Genomic DNA, 26,255 nt, shown 5'->3' with positions numbered 1-26,255 from the left:
GAAAGTTTTCTAACTTTACTAATGTAGCTTCTTTCCTGCTTCCCCATTGCCAACTTCAACCCTTGGTAAATTATTTTTATAGGTTTTTTTTTTTTTTTTTGAGACAGAGTCTTGCTCTGACACCCAGGCTGGAGTGTGATCTCAGCTCACTGCAGCCTCGCCTCCCGGGTTCAAGTGCTTCTTGTGCCTCAGCCACCCAAGTAGTTGGGATTACAGGCATGTGCCACCACGCCCAGCTAATTTTTGTATTTTTACTAAAGAGGGTTTTGCCATGTTGGCCAGGCTGGTCTTGAACTCTGGGCATCAAGTGATCCTCCCGTGTTGGCCTCCCAAAGTGTTGGGATTACAGATATGAGCCACCATGCCCAGTCCTATAGGATCTTTAATGCTGGTTAAGAATGACTTCTTATTGTGAGGCCAGTATTGGGATTATTAAAATATGTAACCTCAAAAATTGTAAAAGTAGTTCTGCAAAAAATTCACTGGAGCAAGTATAAAATCATACTTGAGTACAAGTAAAAAGATACTTAGGTACGACAAAATCAAGACCATAAATATCTGACAGAAATAAAAAACCATGTAAATCCAGACCTTCCCAACAGTTTAGAATTGTGGCTAGTTGAATTTTACTGTTCGCACTATTTATATTCTGTGTAGATTGGATACAAATTTTTTCACCAGAACATCAGTATAGCTTTTTTCAATCGTGTTAGAAACTCTACATATGTGTAAAATGTTAGCAGAGATTCCCCAAGCAGCAGTATGAATATCTAGTTATTCTGCTTATAGTTCTTAGCTATGCATCAGAATAAATATTCCTTAATTACATAGATAGCAGATGGATGTCTGTGCACCTCAGAGGCCTGCCTCTTGTTTTCCCTGGGCAGGCTGGTGGGTGAGGGCTATATTAAGAGACAGGGTACTGGGGCCTGATCCCTTTGGCACACTCACTGGGTCTATGACTTGGGGCGGGTTACTTACTTCCTGGGCATCAGGGCCCTGGGCCAGGGTATCCTTGAGATTCCTTCTAATAGTAAAGTTGTGATAAGTGGGTTTTGACATGGATCTGCAGTGGGTTACAGCCAGAGCGACTCGAGATGGCACAGCAAAATGGTGAAGAATCAGGAGTCAGACAGACCTGCTTTTAGCAGTACTCTATTTTATTTATTTATTTATTTATTTATTTATTTATTTATTTATTTTGAGATGGTCTCACTCTGTTACCCAGGCTGGAGTGCAGTGGCGTGATCTTGGCTCACTGCAACCTCCATCTCTTGGGTTCAAGTGATTCTTCTGCCTCAGTCTCCTAAGTAGCTGGGATTACAGGCATGCACCATCATACCTGGCTAATTTTTTGTATTTTTAGTAGAGATGGGGTTTCAATTTGTTGGCCAGGCTGGATTATTTTATTTTTTTGAGATAGGGTTTCACTCTGTCACCTAGGCTGGAGTGCGGTGGTGCCATCTTGGCTCAAGCGATCCTTCTGCTTCAGCCTCACAAAGTGCTGGGATTACAGGCATGAGCCACCGTGCCCAGCCCAGCAGTACTTTAAAAGACTATGCTCCAAGTATTGATTTGGAGTTCATGTTAGACTCACTAATCTGATTATATTACTGCTGATAATATTTAAAACATTACATTAAAGTTTTTTGGCAGCCCACTGAATTAGAGTGATGTACAGCAGTGATTAAGCTGGACTGCCTTTAAAATGGGAACCACAAGAGTGCTACCAAGATGGGGTCCCTCGATCACTTCTGTCAGCCTTTAAAATGACTTCCTCCCAAAAGCTGTGGCTTTTATCGGGTTAGGGTCATCTTTTGCTGGGCTTCTCACTGAGATGAGATTGTCTCATTAGCAAGAGATAGATAGTACTTGATTAATTGTGAAATAACTCACTAGTCAAGCCCAGCATGACACTTGTGAAACCATTTGTCTTGCAAAATATACCAAATAGCACAGCCTAGAAAATGTGTCAGTTTCACACACATTGCCTATAACATAGACACAGAATTCTCGATCCGGAAATGAAGCCACTGTCGTGGTTTTGACGGTTGAATGATTAGGAAAGTTAAGGAATTTTTGGAGTCCCTGGAGTAGAGCACAGTCAGCTTTTGAATATTCTGCTAAGTTTGGGTTTCTCAACCTTGGCACAGTTGACATTGGAGGTCAGATAATTCTGTGGTTTGGGGGACTGTCCTGTTCTTGGCAGGATATTTAGCAGTATCCCTGGCCTCCACCCACTGCATGTTGGTAGCACCCTTTTCTCCCCTCAGTTGTGACAACCAAAAATATCTGCAGACCTTGCCAAATACCCCTTAGGGGGCAAAATTCCCCCAGTTAAGAACTACTGCTCTGAATAATTGAGTTTTCCCAATTAAGGCCTTAAGGGGAAGAAAACACATCTTTTTTCATGTGGCTCTCAGAAGGCCTTAATTTAATAATTAAAAGTTTTTCTGCTTATAATGGTGACAGTAGAGAGAAGATGAAAGCTAAACAGTGCCTTGACTAGAGAATGCTGGAAAGTTATCGGGGGGGAATTATAGCTAGGGGTGAGTTAGATTGTCATCACTAGAGCTATCTCTGATACTCAACTTTTTACTCAAATTCCTTTTTTTTCCCCAAAAAACGAACAAAAAACCCTATACAGTTTAAATATGTGAAGGAGCTTGCTAATTTAAGGACATCTTACTAAGAAAGATACTTGTTTTGGTCAAGAGCCTTATCTCAGTTTATATTTTTTATCAATATGGATTTCAGTATCAAGTGTGTTTAAATTTAAGTATATCAAAATTGGGTCAAAATAATTAATGTTTTCATGGCACTTCTAAGGTTTGACATAATGAAGGATTGTGTTTTTTTGCTTGACTTAATGTCTGTTAGATGTGTTTGTAACATCTTGTAGGAGTGTGTGTGATAATTTTCTGCTTGTTTAAAAAAAAAATTTCTTGTGTAGGATCTGGATTTTAAGGAAGGAAAAAAAATATTGATTAGTTATAAATTTGTCTCTAATTCAGACATTTGTGAGCATTTTGGACCATTAGAAAATAATATAATTAGCATTCATTATTTGGGAAGCAACGATGTCCTGAAATAAATAATATTCTCTACTGACATAAACTTTTTTTTGAGAGTCTCGCTCTGTCTCCCAGTGTGGTGGCACAATCTCATCTCACTGCAACCTCCACTTCCTGGGTTCAAGCGTTTCTTGTGCCTCAGCCTCCTGAGTAGCTGGGATTACAGGCATGTGCCACCGCGCCCAGCTCTTTTTGTATTTTTAGTAGAGACGGGGTTTCACCATTTGACCAGGCTGGTCTTGAACTCCTAGCCTCAAGCGGTCCACCCACCTTAGCCTCCCAAAATGCTAGGATTGCAGGTGTAAGCCACTATGCCCGGCTGACATAAACTGTTGTTATATGTATATGGAACTCTATTCATATATGCTTATTCTATTGTTAGAAAAAGGAATGTTCTAATTGTATCTTTATTTATTTATTTTTTTAGAAATCCTATAGTTGAATTGTTTCAAAGGCCTATTCAGATGATTTGATACTGAATTACTTAGAGTGGAATTTTTTTTTTTTTTTTGAGATGGAGTCTCTCCCTTGCCCAGGCTGGAGTGTAGTGGCGTGATCTCGGCTCACTAGAACCTCCACCTCCCAGGTTCAAGCGATTCTCCTGCCTCAGCCTCCTGAGTAGCTGGGACTACAGGCATGTGCCGCCATGCCTGGCTAATTTTTTGTATTTTTAGTAGAGACGGAGTTTCATCGTGTTAGCTAGGATGGTCTCGATCTCCTGACCTCGTGATCCGCCTGCCTCGGCCTCCCAAAGTGCTGGGATTACAGACGTGAGTCACCACACCCGGCCAAAGAGTGGAAGTTTTTAACCAATGGAAAATATTTTATTTGGCTTAGATATCTCAAACCTACCAATATGAGATTGCTAATCATCAACCACGGTTTTATGTTTGTAAAATATGTGCCTCAGACCTGTAATCCCAGCACTTTGGGAGGCCAAGGTGGGAGGATTGCTTGAAAACAGGAATTCACGACCAGCCTGGGCAACAAAATAAGACCCTGTCTCTCTAACAAAATGTTAAAAATTAGCCAGACATGGTGGCACATGCCTGTAGTCCCAGCTACTTGGGAGGCTGAGGCTGGAGAATTGCTTGAGCCCCCAGGAGTTTGGGGTTACAATGAGCTATGATGGCACCACTGCACTCCAGCCTGGGTGACAGAGTGAGACCCCATCTCAAAACAAAACAAAGACAAGACTCTGAGCCCAGAAACAATTTCTAGGACAACAGTTTTGCCTTTAATTTACTTCAACATCGTAGAAAGACATGAAAGGGTAAATACTAAAAATTCTTAACTTTGTAAACCTTGAAATACTTTAGTTACTATTAGCAAAGAAGTAATGCATAAACTATGCATTGTCAAGTGCTCTTTAGTTTTCAAGTGCTTATTTCTAATGTTCCAAACAGCCGTGTGAGGTAGATGGAAATTGTAGATCCTTCGAACAGATTAAGAACCTAAGGTACAGGGAGGCTGTGATTTACCTACATGGAGACTGGATGATAGCCCAGCCTTGTGGCTCCCCAAATTCTTGTGTATCATGTTCCTTCCTCAAAGCAATATTTAAGGTTCCTGAATTGAAACTTCAGTATCTACCTAGGGCTTACAACTTCAAACATTTAACTATTTAATGTCATTTTTTGAAACTTTTTTCTTTCATGATAGAACATTTTAAAGATATTGGCTCCTTAATTTGGCTGTAGCTTTTTTTTTTTTAAATGAATACTTAAAAGAATAAATATGGATAAAGGATGATGCCATGGCTCTTAAGCAGCAGAGTTTTGCCCTTTCCTGTTATTAATTGGGTCATTCACATTTATTCTGCAGAACTGGGATTATTCTGTGTATGATAGTCACAATATTGAGGCAGGATAGGGTCTAGAATTTTCTATCCAGGTAAGCACTACAATATGTACCTTATAAATGATGAATGTAGCTAAAAAACTGAAATGAACTTGCCAGGAGATCCCATAAAGGGAGATTAAGAGCTCTATGTCATTTCCTTGCAAACCATGTTAAGAAATTCTACCGGGCCCCATGGCTCACGCCTGCAATCCCAGCGATTTGGGAGGCCGAGGCGAGCAGATCATGAGATCAGAGTTCACGACCAGCCTGGCCAACATGGTGAAACCCCGTCTCTACTAAAAATACAAAAAATTGGCCGGACATGGTGGCGGGCGCCTGTAATCCCAGTTACTTGGGAGACTGAGGCAGGAGAATTGCTTTAACCCGGGAGGCAGAGATTGCAGTGAGCCGAGATCGCGCCACTGCACTCCAGCCTTGGCGACAGAGACTCTGTCTCAAAAAAAGAAAAAAGAAATTCTGCTTACTTCAGTTACTCCAATTGTGGAATCCCTCTTCCTCGAATGTTCTTCCTGCCAATTTAAATACAGAGAGGAAAATGAAGTCGATTACTGTGAACAACGTATTCTAACAGAACCAGTGTCATTTTTATTTTTACTTTGTAGAGATGAGATCTTGCCATGTTGCCCAGTCTGGTCTTGAACTCCTGAGGTCAGGTGATCCTCCCATCTGAGCCCCCAAAAGTCCTGGGATTACAGACATAAGCCACCACACCTGGCCAGTGTCATTTTAACTTCAGTGGATATTAAGTTGATTGGAAAGGGAATAGGACTGAGCAATGGTAATTTAATTTTCAGTGACTAATTTTGTGGCTCCTCTCATTTCAGTATTGTTTGGACATCATTGTGTTTGGTATTGGTAGCTTCTACATCAATAGTGGTTGCTTTCTTATTTATTTATTTGGTTTTTTGAGACAGAGTCTCACTCTGTTCCACAGTCTGGAGTTCAGTGGTGTGATCTCTGCTCACTGCAACCTCCACCTCCCAGGTTCAAGCAATTCTCCTGCCTCAGCCTCCCAAGTAGCTGCAACTACAGGCACCCACTATCATGCTCGGCTAATTTTTGTATTTTTAGTAGAGCGGGGTTTCACCAGGCTGGCCAGGGTGGCCTCAAACTCCTGGCCTCAAGTGATCTGAAGGGATTACAGGCATGAGCCAGCGCTGCTGGCCTCTTTTTTAAAAATTTTTTAAAGCACTTGACAGATTCGTTTGACTTGTACCGTATAATTTACTCACCAAATGCTAACAGTATTATTATTTCAAACTCTTATCTTCTATCTGCAGGCAAAATATTTTAAGAATCTTTTTGTGAATTTCTGTATCCATTTAAGAACACTTATTTAGCATACATTCATTCATTTATTCCTAACAGCTTGGTAACAAAATTGTTTTAAATTTAAATGGGATGGGGAAAGGCTCAGGAATCTTTTAGGGGGAAGAAGAGAGTTAAGTAAAATGGCCAGATGACAGAAAACTTGAGCATTTTGACAGAATTGTAGAATGCTGGTACCCGACATTGTCATATTGTTTGTAAAATTCTACTCTGAATGTTGCGCACTGTTTCTCTTAGTTCATAGTTTTGTGTTTGTTTGTTTGAAACAGAGTCTTTCTCTGTTGCCCAGGCCAGAATGCAGTGGCACGATCTTGGCTCACTGCAACCTCCACCTCCCTGGTTCAAGCAACTCTCGTGCCTCAGCCTTTCGAGTAGCTGGATTACAGGCATGCACCACCACGCCTGGCTAATTTTTGTATTTTCAATAGAGATGGGGTTCCACCATGAGGGCCAGGCTGGTCTTGAACTGACCACAAGTGATCCTCCCGCCTCAGCCTCCCAAAGTGCTGGGATTACAGGTGTGAGCCTGGGCAACAGAGTGAGACTCTGTTTCTTTTTTTTTTTTCTTTTCTTTTTTTTTTTGAGATGGAGTCTTGCTCTGTCCCCCACCGGTCGGAGTGCAGGGGCATGATCTCAGCTCACTGCAACCTCCGCCCCCAGGGTTCAAGGGATTCTCTTGCCTCAGCTTCCTGAGTATTTGCGACTACAGGCACGTACCACCACACCTGGCTAATTTTTGTATTTTTTAATAGAGACGGGGTTTCGCCATGTTGACCAGGCTGGTCTCGAACTCCTGACCTCAAATGATCCTCCCGCCTGGGTCTCCCAAAGTGCTGGGATTACAAGTGTGAGCCACTGCACCCAGCCTAGATGTTAAGTTTCTATCAGAATGAAAACCAGTTGATTCATTTACAGTTGAATCTTAGAACAAGCAAGTGGTTTAGATTGGAAAGATAGTATATTCCACTACAGATCAGAAATTTCCTCTTTTTTTTTTTTGAGACAAAGTTTCACTCTTGCTGCCCAGGCTGGAGTGCAATGGTACGATCTCAGCTCACCGCCGCAACCTCCACCTCCCAGGTTCAAGAGATTTTCCTGCCTCAGCCTCCCTAGTAGCTGGGATTACAGGCATGTGCCACCACGCCCAGCTAATTTTGTATTTGTAATAGAGACAGGGTTTTTCCATGTTGGTCAGGCTGGTCTCGAACTCCCGACCTCAGGTGCTGCCTCGGCCTCCCAGAGTGCTGGGATTATGGGCATGAGCCACCGCGCCCGGCCAGAAGTTTCCTCTTTTATATAGCATACTGATTTTAAATTTTACCAACAGATTAAATTTCTACCCTAAGTTTTGGATGCAATTTTGTTTCAGTGATCAAGTTCGCTTCTGCAGTGACTTACTAATATAGAGTGTGGTGCCAAGTGCTTTGGGGCTTAAAAGGATTCTTTTCATTTGCCTAGTGCTTTATGGTTCATCAGGCTTGCTCTTTGCCTAACCCTGTGAAGAATTGTTCCTATTTCCACATCAGGCAACTGAGGGTTCATATTGAAGGGTTCTCCTGAGGCTGTTCTTTCAGCCACTAGATCTCAGTCTTGAGCTTAGGTCTTCTGACTCCAAGTCCAGCACTCTTTCCTCAGGGATCTCACAGTTTGACTTTTAAGGCAGATACGATTATTACAGAACAAAACCTGACTGAATGAGTGCCATAGGGCCTTCAAAGAAGGAAGAAGTGATTGTAAACAGGAAGGCAGAATGTATCTGGTAGGGGACAGTTAATTGGTTTGGCAGAATGAAGGAGAGTTCTACGCCAAGCTTAGAGGAATGGAATGAGCAGGTGGAAATGAGTATGTAGGGTGAAGGAGCCCAGAGGGCTGGAGGTAGGTCCTCTGCAGACCTGAGGGAAAGGAGAGTTGCCACTGTGGAATGCTGGGTTTTGAGGGGGGCGGTTCTATGGTTTGTTTCCCATTGAAGGGGCTTGATTACAGGTGAAGATTAACCCTGATTTCCAGCAAAGTGTGAAGGTATGTTTGGAGTCAATGAGAGAAAGCAATTCAAGAAGAAACTTAAGAAAGGTTAAAAGAAAATTATTGCCACTGCTTGTCTGGAGTTGTTAAAAGCGATTGAGGACATAACTTACTGATGAAGTTTTGAGTCTGGGAGAATTGTACTGTCAACAGGGTGTGGAAAGACCTACTCGTGGGGACAGAAGGAAGTTTCAGCTTTGAATGCCCCTGAATGACCACTGTGCAATCCTGTCAAAGCTGCTGCAACTCCATCCCTTACCCTGTTTGTTGTTTAAATGGAGGGGATGTTCAACCCCAACCTGAAATTTTTCTCATGTGCTTAGGCTTTTTGAAAAAAGGAAATGCAACAAGATGCATTAATTGTCAAATTATAATATGTCTTTCTTGCTTTAAAATATCCTCCATTACACTGTGGCTGACAGTGCCTCACTTACCTAATTCTGCTTTTTCCTGCAGCCTGGAGTACTCGGATACTTTGAGTTCAGCGGCTCACCCCAGCCTCCTGGTTATTTGACCTTCTTCACCTCAGCATTACATTCATTAAAGAAAGGTAAAAAATGATTCATATTAAGACATTGGTACTTCAGTAGAATTGATATTTACATCTTTTCCATGTATTATTATTAATATATATTCTACTTTGCTTGATTCCTTTTCTCAATGTATTTTTATTTATTTTATTTATTTTTAGATGGAGTCTTACTCTGTTGCCCAGGCTGCAGTGCAGTGGCATGATCTTGGCTCACTGGAATCTGTGTCCCGGGTTCAAGTGATTCTCCTGCCTCAGACTCCTGAGTAGCTGGAACTACAGGCACCTGCCACCATGCCTGGCTAATTTTTGTATTTTCAGTAGATTTGGGGTTTTACCATGTTGGCCAGGCTGGTCTCCGACTCCTGACCTCAGGTGATCCACCTGCCTTGGTTCCCAAAGTGCTGGGATTACAGACATGAGCCACTGCGCTTGGCCGTCACTGTATTTTTAATAATTACATTGTTTAATGTTCCATCATTAGCAAACAGGAAATACTGTTCTATTTCACATATAGTCTCTCAAATGTTTAGTTTTCTAATAATATAGCTTGAGGCTGGGCGCAGTGGCTCATGCTTGTAGTCCCAGCACTTTGGGAGGCTGAGGCAGGTGGATTGCTTGAGTCCTGGAGATTGAGACCAGCCTGGCCAACATGACAAAACCCCATCTCTCCAAAGAATACAAAAATTAGGCAGGTGTGGTGGTGCACACCTGTAATCCCAGCTACTCAGGAGGCTGAGGTGGGAGAATCGCTTCAACCCAGGAGGCAGAGGTTGCAGTGAGCCAAGATCGTGCCACTGTACTGCAACCTGGGGAACAGAGTAATATCCTGTCTCAAAAAAAATATATATATATATGTATATTTGTTTATTTATATTTATATTTCTATATGCTGGGTGCAGTGGCTCACACCTGTAATCCCAGCACTTTGGAAGGCCAAGGCGGGCGGATCACCTGAGGTCAGGGGTTCGAGAACAGCCTGGCCAACATGACAAAACCCTGTCTCTACTAAAAATACAAAAATTAGCTAGGCGTGGTGGCACACGCCTGTAGTCCCAGCTACTTAGGAGGCTGAGGCAGGAGAATCCCTTGAACCCGGGAGGCGGAGGTTGCAGTGAGCCGAGATCACACCATTGCACTCCAGCCTGAGTGACAGAGCAAGACTCTGTCTCAAAAAAAAAAAAAACCTAAAAACAAAACAAAACAAAAATATATATATAGAGAGAGAGAGAGCGAGAACTTCACGTTGTATCTGTAATTATATATTTTGTACTTTAAAATTTGTTATAATCTTTTTCTGTATGTATAGTTAAAGGTTTTTGTCAGCATTTTTAGTGGTTATTTTGTCTGTCAGTTAGATAGGTTGTAATTTAGCAATGCATTTCTTTTGAGAAGTATTTTTCCAGGTATAAAACTCATGTCACTTTATAGTGTGGGATACTGCCAGCTTCTCATGTCTGTATTTTTCTTTGGACTTAGTTGAATTGTATATTGTTTGGTGTCCTGGTTTTTAAGTGAAAGGTCATATTCTCCCAATTGTTTTATGTTGTTCTATGCTCTCTCTCAGTCCTAACTCTACAGCCTGTCAGTTCTGTGTCAGATCCATTCTCATCTGCTCGCTTGTCTCCATCCCCTTTGTTACCACTCTAGTCTGCGCCCCTTCACCCACACCTAGACCAGACCAGTGGACATGTAACTGGTATCCACTCACTCCTCCTTCCTCGGACTGTGGCCTTTGTACATGCTAGTCCTTCTTCCTGGAATGTGCCTCCACCCCTAGGTCCCGGTTCTCCACCTGTCAGGGCCCAGCTCAAATATCACTTCCACAATTAAATAACTGAAACCTCTACCCCAGTCTAACTTGGGTACCCTGTTGTTTCTTTTGTAGCACTTAACACAGATTGCATTTATATGTGTGGTTACAAGATGATTTATTTAATGTCTTTTTCCCTAGACTGTAAGATTTCTGAGGGTAGGGACCATGTTCCTCATGTTAGAGTTCTTTCTGTATAGCCTGGCATAAAGCAGGGGCTCAGTCAGTCTTTGCCAAGCAAGTGATCACATTAATGGCCCTATCATCTTCCCCCAGGAGATCAACCAAAAATATGTAATTATTCTTTTATTATTTTTATTTTTGGAATATTAAAACAGTATATATGATACAATTATATGACTGGCCATTTAAATATATACCTTGAAGGTTTTATTTAAAAGCACAGAGAATCTACTATATTCACATTGTCTGGGAGACATAGGGGGAGAAAATCAAGCTGTCATATAAGTATGTCTATCTAATTGAAAGACTTTGAGCTGCACAGTTTCAAGTGACTAAGAAGACTTAGCAAATAAAAGTTTGAACTTTGAAAACAAAATACTGCCAACTTAAATAAGCTTAAGAAGCATGCATTCAAAGATCTTCATGGAAAATTAAATAAAGCCCTTCACAGAAGAAGACAGACCTCAATGAAGATTATATAAAAGGGTAACCTAGAGTCAGTCACTAAAGTGATGGTAGCATTCAAGTTTGTAAGCTGAAGAGGCCATTTCAAGGTCGTAGAAGCATGTTTTGTTATTTGATTGGCTTATATTATGTGCTGCTATGCCATATTAGAAATACATTACTCATTTTAAATTATTTTTTCATTCAGAGGTTTCTAAAATGGTGCTCCTTTTAGGAATACCCTTCTAATACGAGACAGTAGCTTTTTTCTCCTTTTTTTAAGCAAAAGGAAGGGTAAATAGTGATAAATAAAATAAGATTGAAAGAGATAAATGGTTAAAAATTACTCAAAGGTACAAAATGAACCTCCTTGGTCAAATCACTAATTTTCACAAATTTATACCTGGCCGGGCACGGTGGCTCACGCCTGTAATCCCAGCACTTTGGGAGGCCGAGATGGGTGGATCACCTGAGGTCAGGAGTTCGAGACCAGCCTAATCAACATGGAGAAACCCTGTCTCTACTAAAAATACAAAATTAACCAGGCACGGTGGTACATGCCTGTAATCTCAGCTACTTGGGATGATGAGGCAGAAGAATCGCTTGAATCCAGGAGTTAGAGGTTGTGGTGAGCCAAGATCGTGCCATTGCACTCCAGCCTGGGCAACAAGAGCGAGACTCCGTCTCAAAAAAAAAAATTTTTTTTTGACAAATTTATATGCAAGTTGTTTTCATAATAAATGTGGTCTGATTTACCTTCTCTGCGTCTCTTCCCTATCCTGTGATTCTAGTTGGATCTTGTAAAATTCTGTTGCATATGGAAGTTTGCAGGAGCTGAGATGAATTCTGATTAATCCTTTTCACCCCATTTTTTTGTGGCTAGATTCACACATTTGGAAATGATTATTTTCTGTAATATGTGCACTATGAAGGATTCCCTAAAGTAAATCTTATCTTGGGCATCTGGGGTTTTTTTTCCCTTTCTTCTACCCTGAAGTCAAATGGTATTTTCCTTAACAGCAGATGTGCAGTAGGAGGTAGGAGAAACACACATGCACACTTAAAAAAAAAAAAGATACAGTTTCGAATTAAATTCTAGGTCAATGTCATGTTTAGATTGTGTATACAGATCAAGGCTGGAGAAACATTTGACACATGTAACATTTAGTTATAGAGAGCTGAACTGAAGAAGTGTTTAGACTGTTGTAGTAGAAAGCAGATACCTTGGTTCAGCAGGCCACAAGCATTTATACAATGCACATGCCTTTGCCCTGCCTTAATGATTTTTTTTTAATTGTCTTAGAAATAGCCAGGCCACTTGCAAGTTCTACATTTGTTTTTTGAAGCTAGCTGGTCATCAGTGCATAAATAATTTGTGAGTGTACCACGTCTGAAGCATCACAGGGCTGTAGGGTGTGCTGTGAGGAGAGCTTATTCCTGCCCCCCAGCATGCGAGGCTTGGGTTGTAAGATCAGATTCTGTGGTCCTTTACCCCCCACTTAACAAAACTTGTCTAACATTTGCTATTTTTACACAGTAAAAGAAAGGAAATTCACTTCCCACCTCAGCACTGTAACAGTAACTGCCTTCTCTTGTTTTAACTGTTTCCTTTTTTCTCCGAGGCTCGGCCTTAGTGCTCATCTGTCAGTTTACCTTGGCCCAGCTGTTAGGTGCTGTGGACAGGAACTCTTGCGCATATTTCTGTCCATTGTGTTAGCCTTTTTTTTTTTCTCTTTTCTTTTTTTGTTTTTTTTGAGTTGGAGTCTCTCTCTTTTGCCCAGGCTGGAGTGCAGTGGCGTGATCTCAGCTCACTGCAACCTCAGCTCAGGTTCAAGGGATTCTGATGCCTCAGCCTCCTAAGTAGCTAGGACTACAGGCACCCACCACCATCCCACCTAATTTTTGTATTTTTAGTTGAGACAGTTTTTTGCCATGTTGGCCAGGCTGATCTCAAACTCATGACCTCAAGTGATCCACCCACCTCGGCTTCCCAAAGTGCTGGGATTACAGGCATGAGCCACTGCGCCCAGCCTTCTGGTTAGTTTTCCTTTTTTCTTTTTTCCTGAAAATCTGATGACTATATCAGTTTATTTTCTTCTTTTTTAAATTTAAAAATTATTTAGCACTTTATGCTCCCTGGCTTTACTTTGGCTTAAAATATAGAGCACAGTTGATTTTTTTCCCCCTCTCATTTATAAAATGATGTTTCCTTTCTCTCTAACCTTGATGATTTCTGCTTTACTACAGAACATATTTTTCCATGCATTTGGGTCTATTTCTGTGATTTATTTTGGTCTATATACCTGTTTTTGTCTGAGTAAACTTAATCTAAGTTCTTGCTTTGTAAATTGCTATTACTTGGTCAAGTGTGGACTTCTTCTAGTTCTTGTGTTTTGTGGAATATTCTTTTATGTCCATCCTTGCCTTTGGCTGGAATTTTGTTGAAATTATGTTAAATATATAAATTGACTTGAAGATAATTGACATGTTCATAACATTTAGCTTTCCTTTTCTAGGTTCACAGCATGATTATTCATTCAAAACTTCCTTTTAATTTTTTATAGTAGGTTTTACATATCTCATTAATGTTTAATCGTTTCATGGTGCTAGATGATTAATTGTGAGCTGGCAATCTTTGTGTATGTTTGAAAAGCCTGGAGGAAATCAGCTCTCTTATACTTTTTTATTCTTCCAGGACTGCAAAGGCTGTTCCTCTTGGAACATTTTTACATTTGATCTTGGCAGAGAGACTACTTTATTGCCAAAAGAAAATTTGGTAGAGGGGTCATGTTCTGAAGTTGCTTGCTTCATTTTTAAAAATCTGATGATGATTTATTTGCTGTAAAAATGTGTTCTGGTAAAATGTTGTCATATTCTACTATAATTCAGTGGCTTTTTTAAAAGAGAAGATTTGCAGCAAATTCTGACCCTGTTTTTCATCCGATCTACAAAAGGGCTTGCAGTGCAGTTTAGGGAGAAAAACAGTGGGCTGGGAGCCAGGAGTGCCTGGTCCTTACCCTTTGTCTGCTCCTGGTGGGGTCTGTAAACTTGAAACAAAATATTTAACTTTTCTGTGTTTGAGTTTGTTTATCTGTAAATTTGGGGAGGATTAGAGGTAAGTATATAAATCTTTATTTTATAAGGTCAAATCGTGAAATACTTTGTGTGTGAGTAAAGTAATTAAGTAAAGAAATACTTTGTAAGTTAAATAATAGTCTTTATACCTTAATTAGAAACGAAGCCATCTGGCTGAAAGCACCTCAGATAAGTATTTTACCTGTTCTAGTAAAAACATCCACACAAGAAATGATGTCATTGACTGACCAGCAGGCACAGTCTCTCTCTTCCCCTTTCCTGTGCACCTCCTACCTGCTTCTGTTTGTAACACATGGTTTTCTCCCTGTCCAATGGACTGAATCTCTCTCCCACCAGAATAGGATCTGATTTGTTCAGATAATATTTACTGAGGGCCTTGATGGCAGAGTTTTGTTTTATTGCTCCTATAACTCCACACCCTGCCTGAGCATAGTTGTAGCTAAGAGGGTGAATGAATGACTGGTAAAGGACACGTGAGAAAGATTTTAGCTACGGGATTTTAAACATCACTTTGGATCCCCTCTCACCACTTTCTCCACTTCTTGTGCCCGGCCCTTCAGGCTCCATAGACCATAGTGTAGGAGTTTCCCTGCCTGGTTCTTTTTTTTTTTTTTTTTTTTTGCCAAGACAGGGTCTCACTTTGTTGCCCAGGCTGGAATGCAGTGGTGGTCTCTGTAACCTTGAACTCCTGGGCTCAAGCAATCCTTCTGCCTCAGCCTTCTGAGTAGCTAGAACTACAGGTATGCACCGCCACATCAGCAAGTTAAAACAATTTTTTTTTTTTTGGTAGAGATCAAATTGAATTCACATGGTACCTAAATGTCATCTGGGAAATGCACTAAATTTTTTTGTTTCGTTTTGTTTTTGAGACGCACGTTCTCTGCTCACTACAACCTCCGCCTCCCGGGTTCAAGCAATTCTCCTGCCTCAGCTTCCCGAGTAGCTGGGACTACAGGCACACGCTACTATGCCTGGCTAATTTTTTTGTATTTTAGTAGACATGGGGTTTCACTGTGTTGCCCAGGGTGGTCTCAAGCTCCTGAGCTCAGGCAATCCTCCCAAAGAGCTGGGATTACAGGCGTGAGCCCCTGCGCCCGGCCACACTAAACTGTTAACTAAAGATACTGTTTCCACTCCTTTCTTTCACCTTTGGGAATTCCTAAACTCAGTTGATGAGGAAATCTTGTAGCATTAGTTTTCTGAGGAACTCCCTCTGTGAAATAGTGTTTTAGAGGAAATGTATTAAATGGAGGAAGAAATTTGATTCCAGCGTAGTGTCCCTGTAGTCCACCAGGTGGCGTCTGATGCTGCTGAGATTTGCTTGTGGAACTGAGTCAGTACACATAAAAAGTGCCCTCCTCCAAGACCTTATGCATGAAGAAAGCTTTTCTGGAGCACTGTTCTGTCAGATTGTGAAATTTTATACAGCATCAAGAGATCTTGGTGGGGCGTGGTGGCTCACACCTGTAATCCTAGCACTTTGTGAGACTGAGGCAGGTGGATCCCTTGAGCTCAGGAGTTTGAGACCCGCCTTTCACAGTGTGGTGAAACCCCATCGCTACAAAAAATACAAAAAGTAGCCTGTAGTTGCAGGTACGTAGGGGCTGAGGTGGGAGGATCGCTTGAACCTAGGAGGTCAGGGCTGCAGTGAGCTGAGATCATGCCACTGCTTTCTGGCCCGGGTGACAAAAGTGAGACCCTGTCTCAAAAAAAAAAGAGAGAGAGAGAGAGAGATCTGAAGGCTGGAGTTTTCTTACTCTGTATGTGACATTTTAAAAGGCATTAGAAAAACAAGGGACTGACAAGCAAGCCTGGCTTGGAGATTGCTTTATTTTCTCAGGTTTTTGGGCCTAACTCTTGGGTCTTTGGACCAGACATTGAGTCTAACAGTTCTCAGCAAGTGGAATGGGTTCTAGGATCGTTTTGTTTTCTTGGGTAATTTCATTTGTTGTCACTATACCCACTCATGGGGGGAATCTTTTTCTAACTATCTGCCTGCATTGAGACCCTTCTGGGTACTGACTAAATCAGATTAGAATAAATATATTAAAAATTTCATACTTTGGGCCGGGCGCTGTGGCTCGTGCCTGTAATCCCAGCACTTTGGGAGGCCAAGGCGGGTGGATCACCTGAGGTCAGGAGTTTGAGACCAACCTGGCCAACATGGAGAAACCTGGTCTTTATTAAAAATAACAAAAATATCTGGGCATGGTGGCACATGCCTGTAATCCTAGCTGCTCGGGAGGCTGAGACAGGAGAATCGCTTGAACCTGGGAGGTGGAGGTTGTGGTGAGCTGAAGTCATGCCATTGCACTCCAGCCTGGGCAACAAGAGCAAAACTCTGTCAAAAAAACAAAAACAACAACAACAAAAAACCTGACTTTTTAAGTCAGTTGCCATTATTTTAGCAAAGGAATCCTTGTATATTTTATGGGAGATGCTTTTATTTCCGTTATGATTTCTTTTCTTTTCTTTTCTTTTTTTTTTTTGAGACAGAGTCTTGCTCTGTTGCCCAGGCTGGAGTGCCAATCATGGCTCACTGCAGCCTCAACCTCCCCAGGCTCAGGTGATCCTCCCACCTCAGCCCCCCAGGGAGCTGGGACTATAGGCATGCACCACCACGCCTGGCAATTTTTCCCCCCCCGAGACAGAGTTTCACTCTTGTTGCCCAGGCTAGAGTGCAATGGCACGATCTTGGCTTACTGCAACCTCCGCCTCCTGGGTTCAAGTGATTCTCCTGCCTCCCGAGTAGCTGGGATTTACAGGCATGTGCCATCACGCCCAACTAATTTTTTTTTTTTTTTTTTTTTTTTTTTTTAGTAGAAATGGGGTGTCTCCATGTTGGTCAGGCTGGTTTCGAACTCCTGACCTCAGGTGATCCGACCACCTCAGCCTCCCAAAGTGCTGGCATTACAGGCGGCGTCCACCCCGCCTGGCCAAATTTTTCTATTTTTTTGTAGAGACGTGGTTTCATCATGCTGCCCTGGCTGATCTTGAACTCCTGGGCTGAAGCAGTCCAGCCACCTCAGCCTCAAAAAGTGCTGTGGTTAAAGGCGTGAGCCACTGTGCCCTCCATGACTTATTTCTTAAGTCTTGTAAATAAGAACTAAGGCCAAAAAAGGTCCTTCCAGCACTTGAGGTTAGAATCAGAACTATGATTTCTTATTAAATAATTCAACAACCATTTGAGGATCTGGTGTGTGATATAGCTGTAATGATGAATGCACCTCATTTCCTGCCATCAGCAGGAGCCCCACCAGCCAGTGTGGCCAAGAAGTAGGGTTGCTCACAATGAGAATTTGGTGATGGGTCTGTGACAGCCTTCCTTACTCAGTGGAGATGGGAAGATGACTCAGTGGAGATGGGTGCTTGGGGGTGGGAGGGTCAGCCTGCAGGTAAGGGTGGAAGAAACCACATGCAGAGTGGAAGATTGATGGGGCTGGGGAAAGCAACAGGTGTGTTCACTTGTGCTTTGGCTTCAGGAAGCTCAGAGCCAAATTTCGTGTTCATTTAGAGAGATTTTGATTCCTCGATCCCAGGTATTTGAAAAATTGCACCTTAACTTTCTAATTATTTAGTGATATTTTCTACCCTTTTAAACTTGTCCTCTTTTAAAAGAGTATGGGTGTGGGTGTTGATCCTATTTCTCCAAGTTTGTTTTTTTCATATTTGGAAGTTGATAAGACTCCTAGATAAAGAACCAGAAGCATTACAATCTTAGAAAAGAATCTTAGGGATCACATAATAAAGTCAGAAACTTACAGTCACACAACTCCATGCAGACAGGCCCAGTTCTAGTCCTTGGCCACCTTTTATATACAGTTGAACCAGATAAGCTGATACTTGACTGAGCACTTCCATAGCCAGTCACTTTACCTGAATGACAGTCTTCACTGTCACCCTTTGAAGTAGGAACTGTTTATTATTCCAGTTTCACAGATGAAGAAACTGAAGCTTCGAGGAGGTTGTTAACTTGCTCAGGGTTAGTGTAGTAGGCAGGGCTCGTAAGGGCTCCTTAAAAAGCTCCACTTCTTTCTTACTAGAACCTGTGAATAGGTTAGATACATGGCAAGGAGGAATTAAGGTAGCAAAGAGAATTAGATTGCTCATCAGCTGGCCCTGAGGTTATCCTGTGTTACTGGGGTGGGCTCAGTGTAATCAGAATGATTCTTAAGAATGAAAACTGAAGGCAAAATAACAGAGTGTAATGTGAGACCGACAGTCCAGTTGTCACTGGCTTTGAAGAAGGAAAGGGCCACAAACCAAGGGATGTGGGTGACCTCTGGAGCTGGAAAAGTCAAGGAAATGGATTCTCTCCTAGAGCCTCCCAAAGGAACATGACTTGCTAACAGGCCAGGGTTGATTTTAGCCCAGTGAGACTCATATTGGACTTTTGACATCCAGAACTTTAAAATACATTTGTGTCTGCCGTTATTTTTTACAGCAGCAACAGGAAGCCGGTACCGTCACATGCCGGTAAATACAGGAGCTGAGATGAGAACCCTGGTGCAGAGCTCACTTACTCCACCCTTACTCTGTTTTCTCTGCAGCTGCTCTGCTTTACTGAGGTGCAGCAGGTGGTATGATACAGTGATTCCCTCTTGGCTTTGCCTGTGATACTGCTTTAAATGTCATGTGTTTCCCTGGCTAACATCTGCCTTCCTAATTTTTCAAGGCCTAGGGGAAGTTCTGTGGATTGATAACTCTTGACTACCTAGCATGACGTCCGGCACACAGGACGTCCTGTGATTCTCATTACCCCAGCTTCTTTCTTGGAGCTCCTGTTGCACTAATAGACAAATAGGCTGTGTCTTCTGCTTAGCAGCCTGTCTTGGTTTCTAGTTTTCCCTGGACTTTAGTGGTATCTTCCTAACAATAAGCATAGATAGGCAGGGGCCAATGAGTCCTGAAGTCGTTTTATTTTATTTAATGTTTATTTATTTATTCGACAGGGTCTCACTCTGTTGCCCAAGCTAGAGTGCAGTGGCACAGTCATGACTCATTACAGCTTCCAACTTCCCAGGCTCAGGTGATCTTCCTGCAGGCTCACGCCATCACACTCAGCTAATTTTTGTAGAGATGAGGTTTTGCTATGTTGCCTTGGCTGCTCTTGAATTCCTGGGCTCAAGCAGTCCACCCACCTTGGCCTTCCAAAGTGCTGGGATTACAGGCATGAGCCACTGCGCCTAGCCCTGTAGTCATTTTAATAGCAAGTATCCTGGTGTAATCATGGCCCAGCGGCCTTTTCTCACTGGCCTTCAGGTTTCAGGTTTCCCATCTGTAAAACAAGGGAGCTTTGCCCTAGTTATCTGTAAGGGACACATCATCTTGAAAAAGCAATGGCCCTTGGCCTATTTTTGTAGGCCTGGGAGCTAAGAATGTTTTTTACATTTTTAAAGCATTGTTTGAGGGGAAAAAGAGAACATGTGACAGACCTCATCTAGCTGACTCCTGTGTTAAACCTTAAGAACAGCCTGAAATGGGGTGGAGGAGGTTTCTCAGTGGATATATTTAGTTTGCAGAGTCCTTCCTTCCCGAGGGCTACCAAAAAATAAAAAAATTTTATTGAGGTGCATACAAGGGAAGTTTTTCAATTGATCATTTTGTTTTTTATTTTATTTTATTTTTTCTTTTGAGATGGAGTCTCGCTCTGTCACTGAGTCTAGAGTGCAGTGGTGTGATCATGGCTCACTGCAGTCTCCGCCTCCCAGGTTCAAGCGATTCTCCTGCCTCAGCCTCCCGAGTAGCTGGGATTACAGGCATGCGCTACCACGTCTGTCTAATGTTTTTACTTGCGGTAGAGTCGGGGTTTCACTGTGGTGGTGTGAGCCACTGTGCCCAGCCTGAATTGATAATTTTAATATGGTTCTTTAGACTTACTAAATGAGAACAGCTGATGTGAGGGTGTTTATTTTACTGTCAGGTTAAGTATATGTAACAATGCGTATTTAGTACTATAGTTTATTCCCTCCTAAAATCATGTATTTGGAACTGCATTTCTCTTTCCTTCCTGCCTAGCTCACACACAAAAAGAATCACAGCTGTCGGGCGCGGTGGCTCACTCCTGTAATCCCAGCACTTTGGGAGGCTGAAGCGGGCAGATCACAAGGTCAGGAGTTCGAGACCAGCCTGACCAATATAGTGAAACCTCATCTCTACTAAAAATACAAAAAATTAGCTGGGCGTGGTGGTGGACACCTGTAATTTCAGCTACTTGGGAGGCTGAAGCAGGAGAATTACTTGAACCTGGGAGGCAGAGGTTGCAGTGAGCTGAGATCACGCCATTGTACTCCAGCCTGGGGGACAGTACGAGACTCCATCTCAAAAAAAAAAAAAAAAAAAAAAAAGATAAAAAAAAAGAATTACAGCTTATAAGTTACGTGTTAGTTTAGTAATATCTTGGCAAACACCACAGTGTGTCTGTGATGTCCAAATGCCAGATTTTTTTTTTCTAGATAATTGCTTTGTGCTTTATATTAAGAATTTTGAAACTATGCACATTTCACTGTCTCATTTCTAGGGGGAAAATCCAAGTAATGATAGTTTATACATTGAAAACAAGCATTTCTGTAATGTTACATTTCTTCGAAGGTTTTTTCGTTTTAATGGACACTTTATTGGAAATGTATGACATCACTGTCTAGTAAATGGTTATGAAGAACTTGAAAAGTGAATCACTCTGTACAGATTAAAATTAGAGGGGTTATTTTAATCCATTTTAAAATAATCCTATTGTTCTCCTTATTCTGACTTTGGAAAGAAGAGTGGGAAAGTAGAAGTTAAAATTAACAGACTAAAATGAGAGTTGTTTCCCAACAGATGGAAGGTAGCATGATACAGGTTTGCCTTTTGGGATATCACTCTTTTCCAGTTTAAAGAAATGAGAAGAATTTCCCCATGGAGTAAGTGACTTCTTAGCCATGCTGATTAAATGCCATGTGACTTAATCCAGTGGTATTTTGTTTTGAAGTGTATGTTGGTTTGTTAGCAGTTACCGTTATGAGTATTTTTCTTGACCTGATAGTCCATTTTGTTCCATGATGCCTTAGAGGTGAGCTCACACAGAAGTCTCCATGATAGCAGATGACATTCCCTAATGTAAGGAATTCCACATTGTTCAGATCTGTAGTTTCTGTCTGTTCTTTCAGTGTATCCTTGGGTACTTTGTAGTACACCAAGTGCTATTTACTGTAGGCCTCTGAGAGAGAATTAACTTCAGAAGCTCGGGCTAGAGTCATAGGTCTAGAGCCCCACTTTTTCCTTTTTGAAGAAAAGGGGACACGTTCTTAAAGATAAGTATTATTTGCTGTTGGAGGGATTTTCATGAAAAAAATTCAAGAAACATTGTCTCATGTGATCTTACCAGATAAGTGCCAATTACTAAGACTTGCTGGCTGCTGGATTTATCATCTCAGCCTAATTTTCTTCCTGAGATACATGAATCTTGCTTTTTCATCATTACCACTCTGGCATAATCCAGTGGAAATACAATATGAACCATATAGCTAATTTAAAATTTTCTTTTTTTAATTTTGTTTTTTGAGACAGGGTCTCACATTGTTGTCCAGGCTGGAGTGCAGTGGTGCAATTATAACTCACTGCAGCCTCAACCTCCTGGGCTCAAGCAGTCCTCCTGCATCAGCCTCCTGAGTAGCTAGGACTATAGGCTTACATCATCACGCTCAGCTAATTTTTAAAAATTTTTTTAGAGCTAGGGTCTCACTCTCTTGCCCAGGCTGGTCTTGGACTTCTGGCCTCAAGTGATCCTCCTGCCTCAACCTCTCAAAACTGTTGAGATTATAGATGTGATCTACCATTCCCAGCCTAATTTAAAATTTTCTAGTAGCTTCACTAAAATTTAAAAAGAAATAGGTGAGTCTGGGTGCAGTGGCTCAGGTCTGTAATCCCAGCACTTTGGGAGGCTGAGGTAGGCAGATCACTTGAGGTCAGGAGTTCGAGACCAGCCTGGCCAACATGGTGAAACTCTGTCTCTACTAACAATACAGAAATTAGCTGGGCATGGTGGCGCACACCTGCAATCTCAGCTACTCAGGAGGCTGAGGCAGGAGAATCGCTTGAACCTGGGAGGCAGAGGTTGCAGTGAGCCAAGATCAGGCCACTTTACTCCAGGCTAGGTGACAAAATGACACTGTCCTTAAAAAAAAAAAAAAAAAGGTCGGGGGGGGCAAATCAAAGAAACAGGTGAAATTAATATTTAACCCAGTGTATCCAAATTATTTCAACATATAATCAGTATAAAAATGATGAATTTTTTTTTTCCACCTCCCACATTAAAGTGATTCTCCTGCCTCAGCCTCCCGAATAGCTAGGACTACAGGTGCCTGCCACTAAGCCTGGCTAATTTTGAGTAGAGGTGGGATTTCACCAGGTTGGCCAGGCTGGTCTCGAACTCCTGACCTCAGTTGATCCACCCACCTCGGCCTCCCAAAGTGCTGGGATTACAGGCGTGAGCTACCATGTCCAGCCCTAAACCGACATTTTAATATTTAAAATTAAATTTAAGTCATATGATACTAAACTAAAACACAGTTGTCCCTTGTTATAGATTGGGGATTAGTTCTAAGATCCCCAAATATACCAGAATTTGCATACTCGAGTCCCACAGTTGGCCCTTCAGAACCTGCATGTATGAAAAGTGGCTCTCCGGCCGGGCGCGGTGGCTCAAGCCTGTAATCCCAGCACTTTGGGAGGCCCAGACGGGCAGATCACGAGGTCAGGAGATCGAGACCATCCTGGCTAACACGGTGAAACCCCGTCTCTACTAAAAAATACAAAAAACTAGCCGAGCGCAGTGGCAGGCGCCTGTAGTCCCAGGTACTGGGGAGGCTGAGGCAGGAGAATGGCATGAACCCGGGAGGCGGAGCTTGCAGTGAGCTGAGATCCGGCCACTGCACTCCAGCCTGCGCGGCAGAGCGAGACTCCGTCTCAAAAAAAAAAAAAAAAAAAAAAAAAAAAAAAAAGAAAAGAAAAGTGGCTCTCCATATAGGTGGGTTTTAAGTTCTGCAAATATTGTATTTTGGATCTGTGTTTGATTTAAAAAAAATCTGCATGTAAGTGGACCCATGCGGTTCAAACCCATGTTGTTCAAGGGTCAGCTGTAGTTGTGTATTAAAACATTGTCCAAAACCAAAAAGCTATCCAAACTAGAGGAGAGTGAGCCAGATGAATGTGAGTGGAAACCAGATGGAGTTTCAGGTCTTTCAGGGCAACCTTGGTAGCTGCCATGAGGTGAATGGTGACAGCGATGCATGGGAGGCACAAGAAGGGCAGCCAACGCTATACCTGGGGAGGGTGTGGGAAGTAAGAGGGGAGCATTCTGTTAGGGGCAGAGAAGAATCCCACTCACAAGAGATAACCAGGAGTAAACCTGCCTGCCTGCCAAAAGTACTCAAGATTTGATGGATCAAAGCACAAGACCATTTCTACTCAAAACACAGCAAACAGTATTAGCATCAACATAATAGTGCTGGTTCCCCAGCCCATGCCCATGGGAGATGTGCTGTGATGGGTCTAGATGGTGCCTGTGTGCACGGCCTTGTAGCCGATGATCACGGGGCCCAGGGCTCAGTACCCTCTGTAGCAAGCAGCAAAGGAGCACCCTCCCTCCCTGAGAAGTTAGTGGTGCCAAGAGACATGCTGTGGTCACCTTGACCTTCTTAGCCACCTGCTTGAGCAGCTGTGGAAACTGCTTAGTAACTAATTCTTTTACCCAGATGTTTCTTCAAGATCTCATTACATCTTGCAGTGATCATTGACACCAGTTGTCACTGTGTGGTTAACACAGATCTTGAACTGGCCAATTACCAGGCTAATGGAGAATTTTTTTTTTTTTTTAATCGAATGGGATACTGCAGTTGTTAGAGCTTTTTGGGTAGAGGAGGGGAGAGTATGAGTCTTAGTTTATTTTTAATTGTCCAACAGATTCCAGGTTCTTAATTAAAATATTGAAAACACAAAAGAATTCATTTTATAAATGATTAAGACCTCTGTGGTAGAAAGCCCTGGAGCTCTGCTTATCAGAGAACACTCTGGATAAGGAGATGTGACATGCTGTTTTTTTGTGTCATCTTTACGCTATAAACTTCCTCTGCTAATCTAAGTATTCTTTGTTCACGTGAGACTGCAAATTTAAGCTGCTTCTTCCAGCAAGTTTTCCACCATATGCTAGAACTTAAATAGAAGTGTGATTTTTGTAAATTTCTCTATGTGTGAAAAATGCAGTTTTGAAATTGTAATATGTTTGAGCATGTTAGAATTTGTTCTGTGTGGGCAGACTGTCCATTCTTATTAATGCATTTAAACAGGTTTTTGAATGGCCCCTTTTAACTTTGGGGTCAGGCTGTCACTTCTTGTTCCTCTGCTCTAATAAATTGCGATGGTGACTTTGGCAGGCTATCAAATGAATTTCCTTACTGGCTGCTTTTCCTTCTCTTCTTTTAACTGTGACTGTCCGCCAAGATCAGTTGCCTCTGAGAGAGTGGTGGTTTGGTCCTGCTAATTCACATCCTCTCTTTGGTCTGTTTCTTCTGACAGCTTTGGGATCTGGACTTATATGCCATGCCCTTTAAACAAAGTTCTTAAAAATCTTTAACTAATTCTATACTTAGAGAAAAGATGCAAAAATAGAACAGGGAGTTCCATAATTACCTGCCTTTAGCCAGTTTCCCCCATTGTTAACATCTTACATAACCAATTGTTAGGTGGTTTTGTACAAAATAAGAAATTAATATTAGTGTTGGGCGTGGTGGCTCACACCTGTAATCCCAGCACTTTAGGAGGCTGAGGCCAGGTGGACCGCTTGAGGTCAGGAGTTCGAGACCATCCTGGCCAACATGGTGAAACCCTTATCTACTAAAAATACAGAAAAATTAGCCAGACGTGGGGGTGCATGGCTGTAATCCCAGCTACTCGGGAGGCTGAGGCAGGAGAATCACTTAAGGTTGCAGTGAGCCGAGATGCACCACTGCACTCCTGCCTGGGTGACAGAGCAAGAATCTGTCTCTCAAAAAAAAAAAAAAAAAAAAAAAAAGAAAGAAAAAGAAAAGAAAAAGAAATTAACATTGGTACAGTCCTATTCACTAAATTGCAGACCTCATTTGAATTGTCTGAGTGTTTCCACTAGTGCCTGTTTTTGTTTCAGGATCAGTCTGGGATCCCATATCGCAACGAGTTGGTTTTTTCTGTTTCCTTCAGCCTATGACAAATCCTCTGTCTTTCCTTGTCCTTTATAACCTTGACACTTCTGAAGATACTTCTCAGGCATTTTGTAGAAAATCACTCAATTTTGTCTGTTTTCTTGTTATTGGAATAGGTCATGTCTTTTGACAACAATACCATAGAAATAGGTCCTTCTCAGCACTTCTTATCAGGGGGTTCATAGGATGTCAGTGTGTCTCCTACTGGTCACATTAACTGTGATCATTTGGTTAAAGTAGTGTCTGCTGTGTTTCTCCACTGAAAAGTTACTATCTCTTCCTTTGTAATTAGTAAATAAATACCTTGGGGGAAGATCATTTGTTACTATGTAAATATATCCTCAAACTTTTGCTCAGGAATTTTAGCCGCCATCGGTGGATCTTGCCTGCAGCAATTACTCTGGTGTTCAAATGGTTATTTTCTGTTTCCTTCATTCATTTTTCATTATTAGTGGAATTCTCCCATAAAGAAGAGCTGACTGTTCTCATTAATATTATTATGGAGTCATGGGTATTTATCTTATTCTGTGTACTGTCATTGTTTATTTTGTTGCTCAAATTGTTCCAGCTTTGGCTACTAGGAGGGCTTCCGCTTGGCTCCTGGGTCCTTTGGACAAACCCCCATCCTTTTATGAGCACTTCTTAACTTCATTTATTTATTTTTTTGAGACGGAGTTTCACTCTTG

The 26,255-nt window shown here is 41.9% G+C and overlaps 1 protein-coding gene and 1 long non-coding RNA gene across 28 annotated transcripts in view; one reads left to right on the top strand and one right to left on the bottom strand.

Annotated features, from left to right (window-relative positions):
• Nucleotides 1-26,255, bottom strand: part of LOC135968887 (uncharacterized) — a 100,738-nt gene that overhangs the window by 3,444 nt on the left and 71,039 nt on the right. The gene's annotated exons all lie outside the window — the stretch shown is intronic.
• The window catches only part of TXNDC11 (thioredoxin domain containing 11), a 63,738-nt gene that overhangs the window by 13,272 nt on the left and 24,211 nt on the right, over nt 1-26,255 (top strand). For all 27 annotated transcript variants that reach the window (XM_074027782.1, XM_074027785.1, XM_065537445.1 and 24 more), the window contains one exon: nt 8,745-8,838. Coding sequence is in view for 10 of the 27 variants with exons in the window: in XM_065537445.1 (XP_065393517.1) it covers nt 8,745-8,838 (94 nt within the window). In the remaining 17 variants the exon portion in view is untranslated. The remainder of the gene's footprint in view (nt 1-8,744; nt 8,839-26,255) is intronic.

Source organism: Macaca fascicularis, chromosome 20, assembly GCF_037993035.2.
Source record: "Macaca fascicularis isolate 582-1 chromosome 20, T2T-MFA8v1.1".
Lineage (NCBI taxonomy): Eukaryota > Metazoa > Chordata > Mammalia > Primates > Cercopithecidae > Macaca > Macaca fascicularis.
This window is presented reverse-complemented; position numbering and strand designations above follow the sequence as displayed.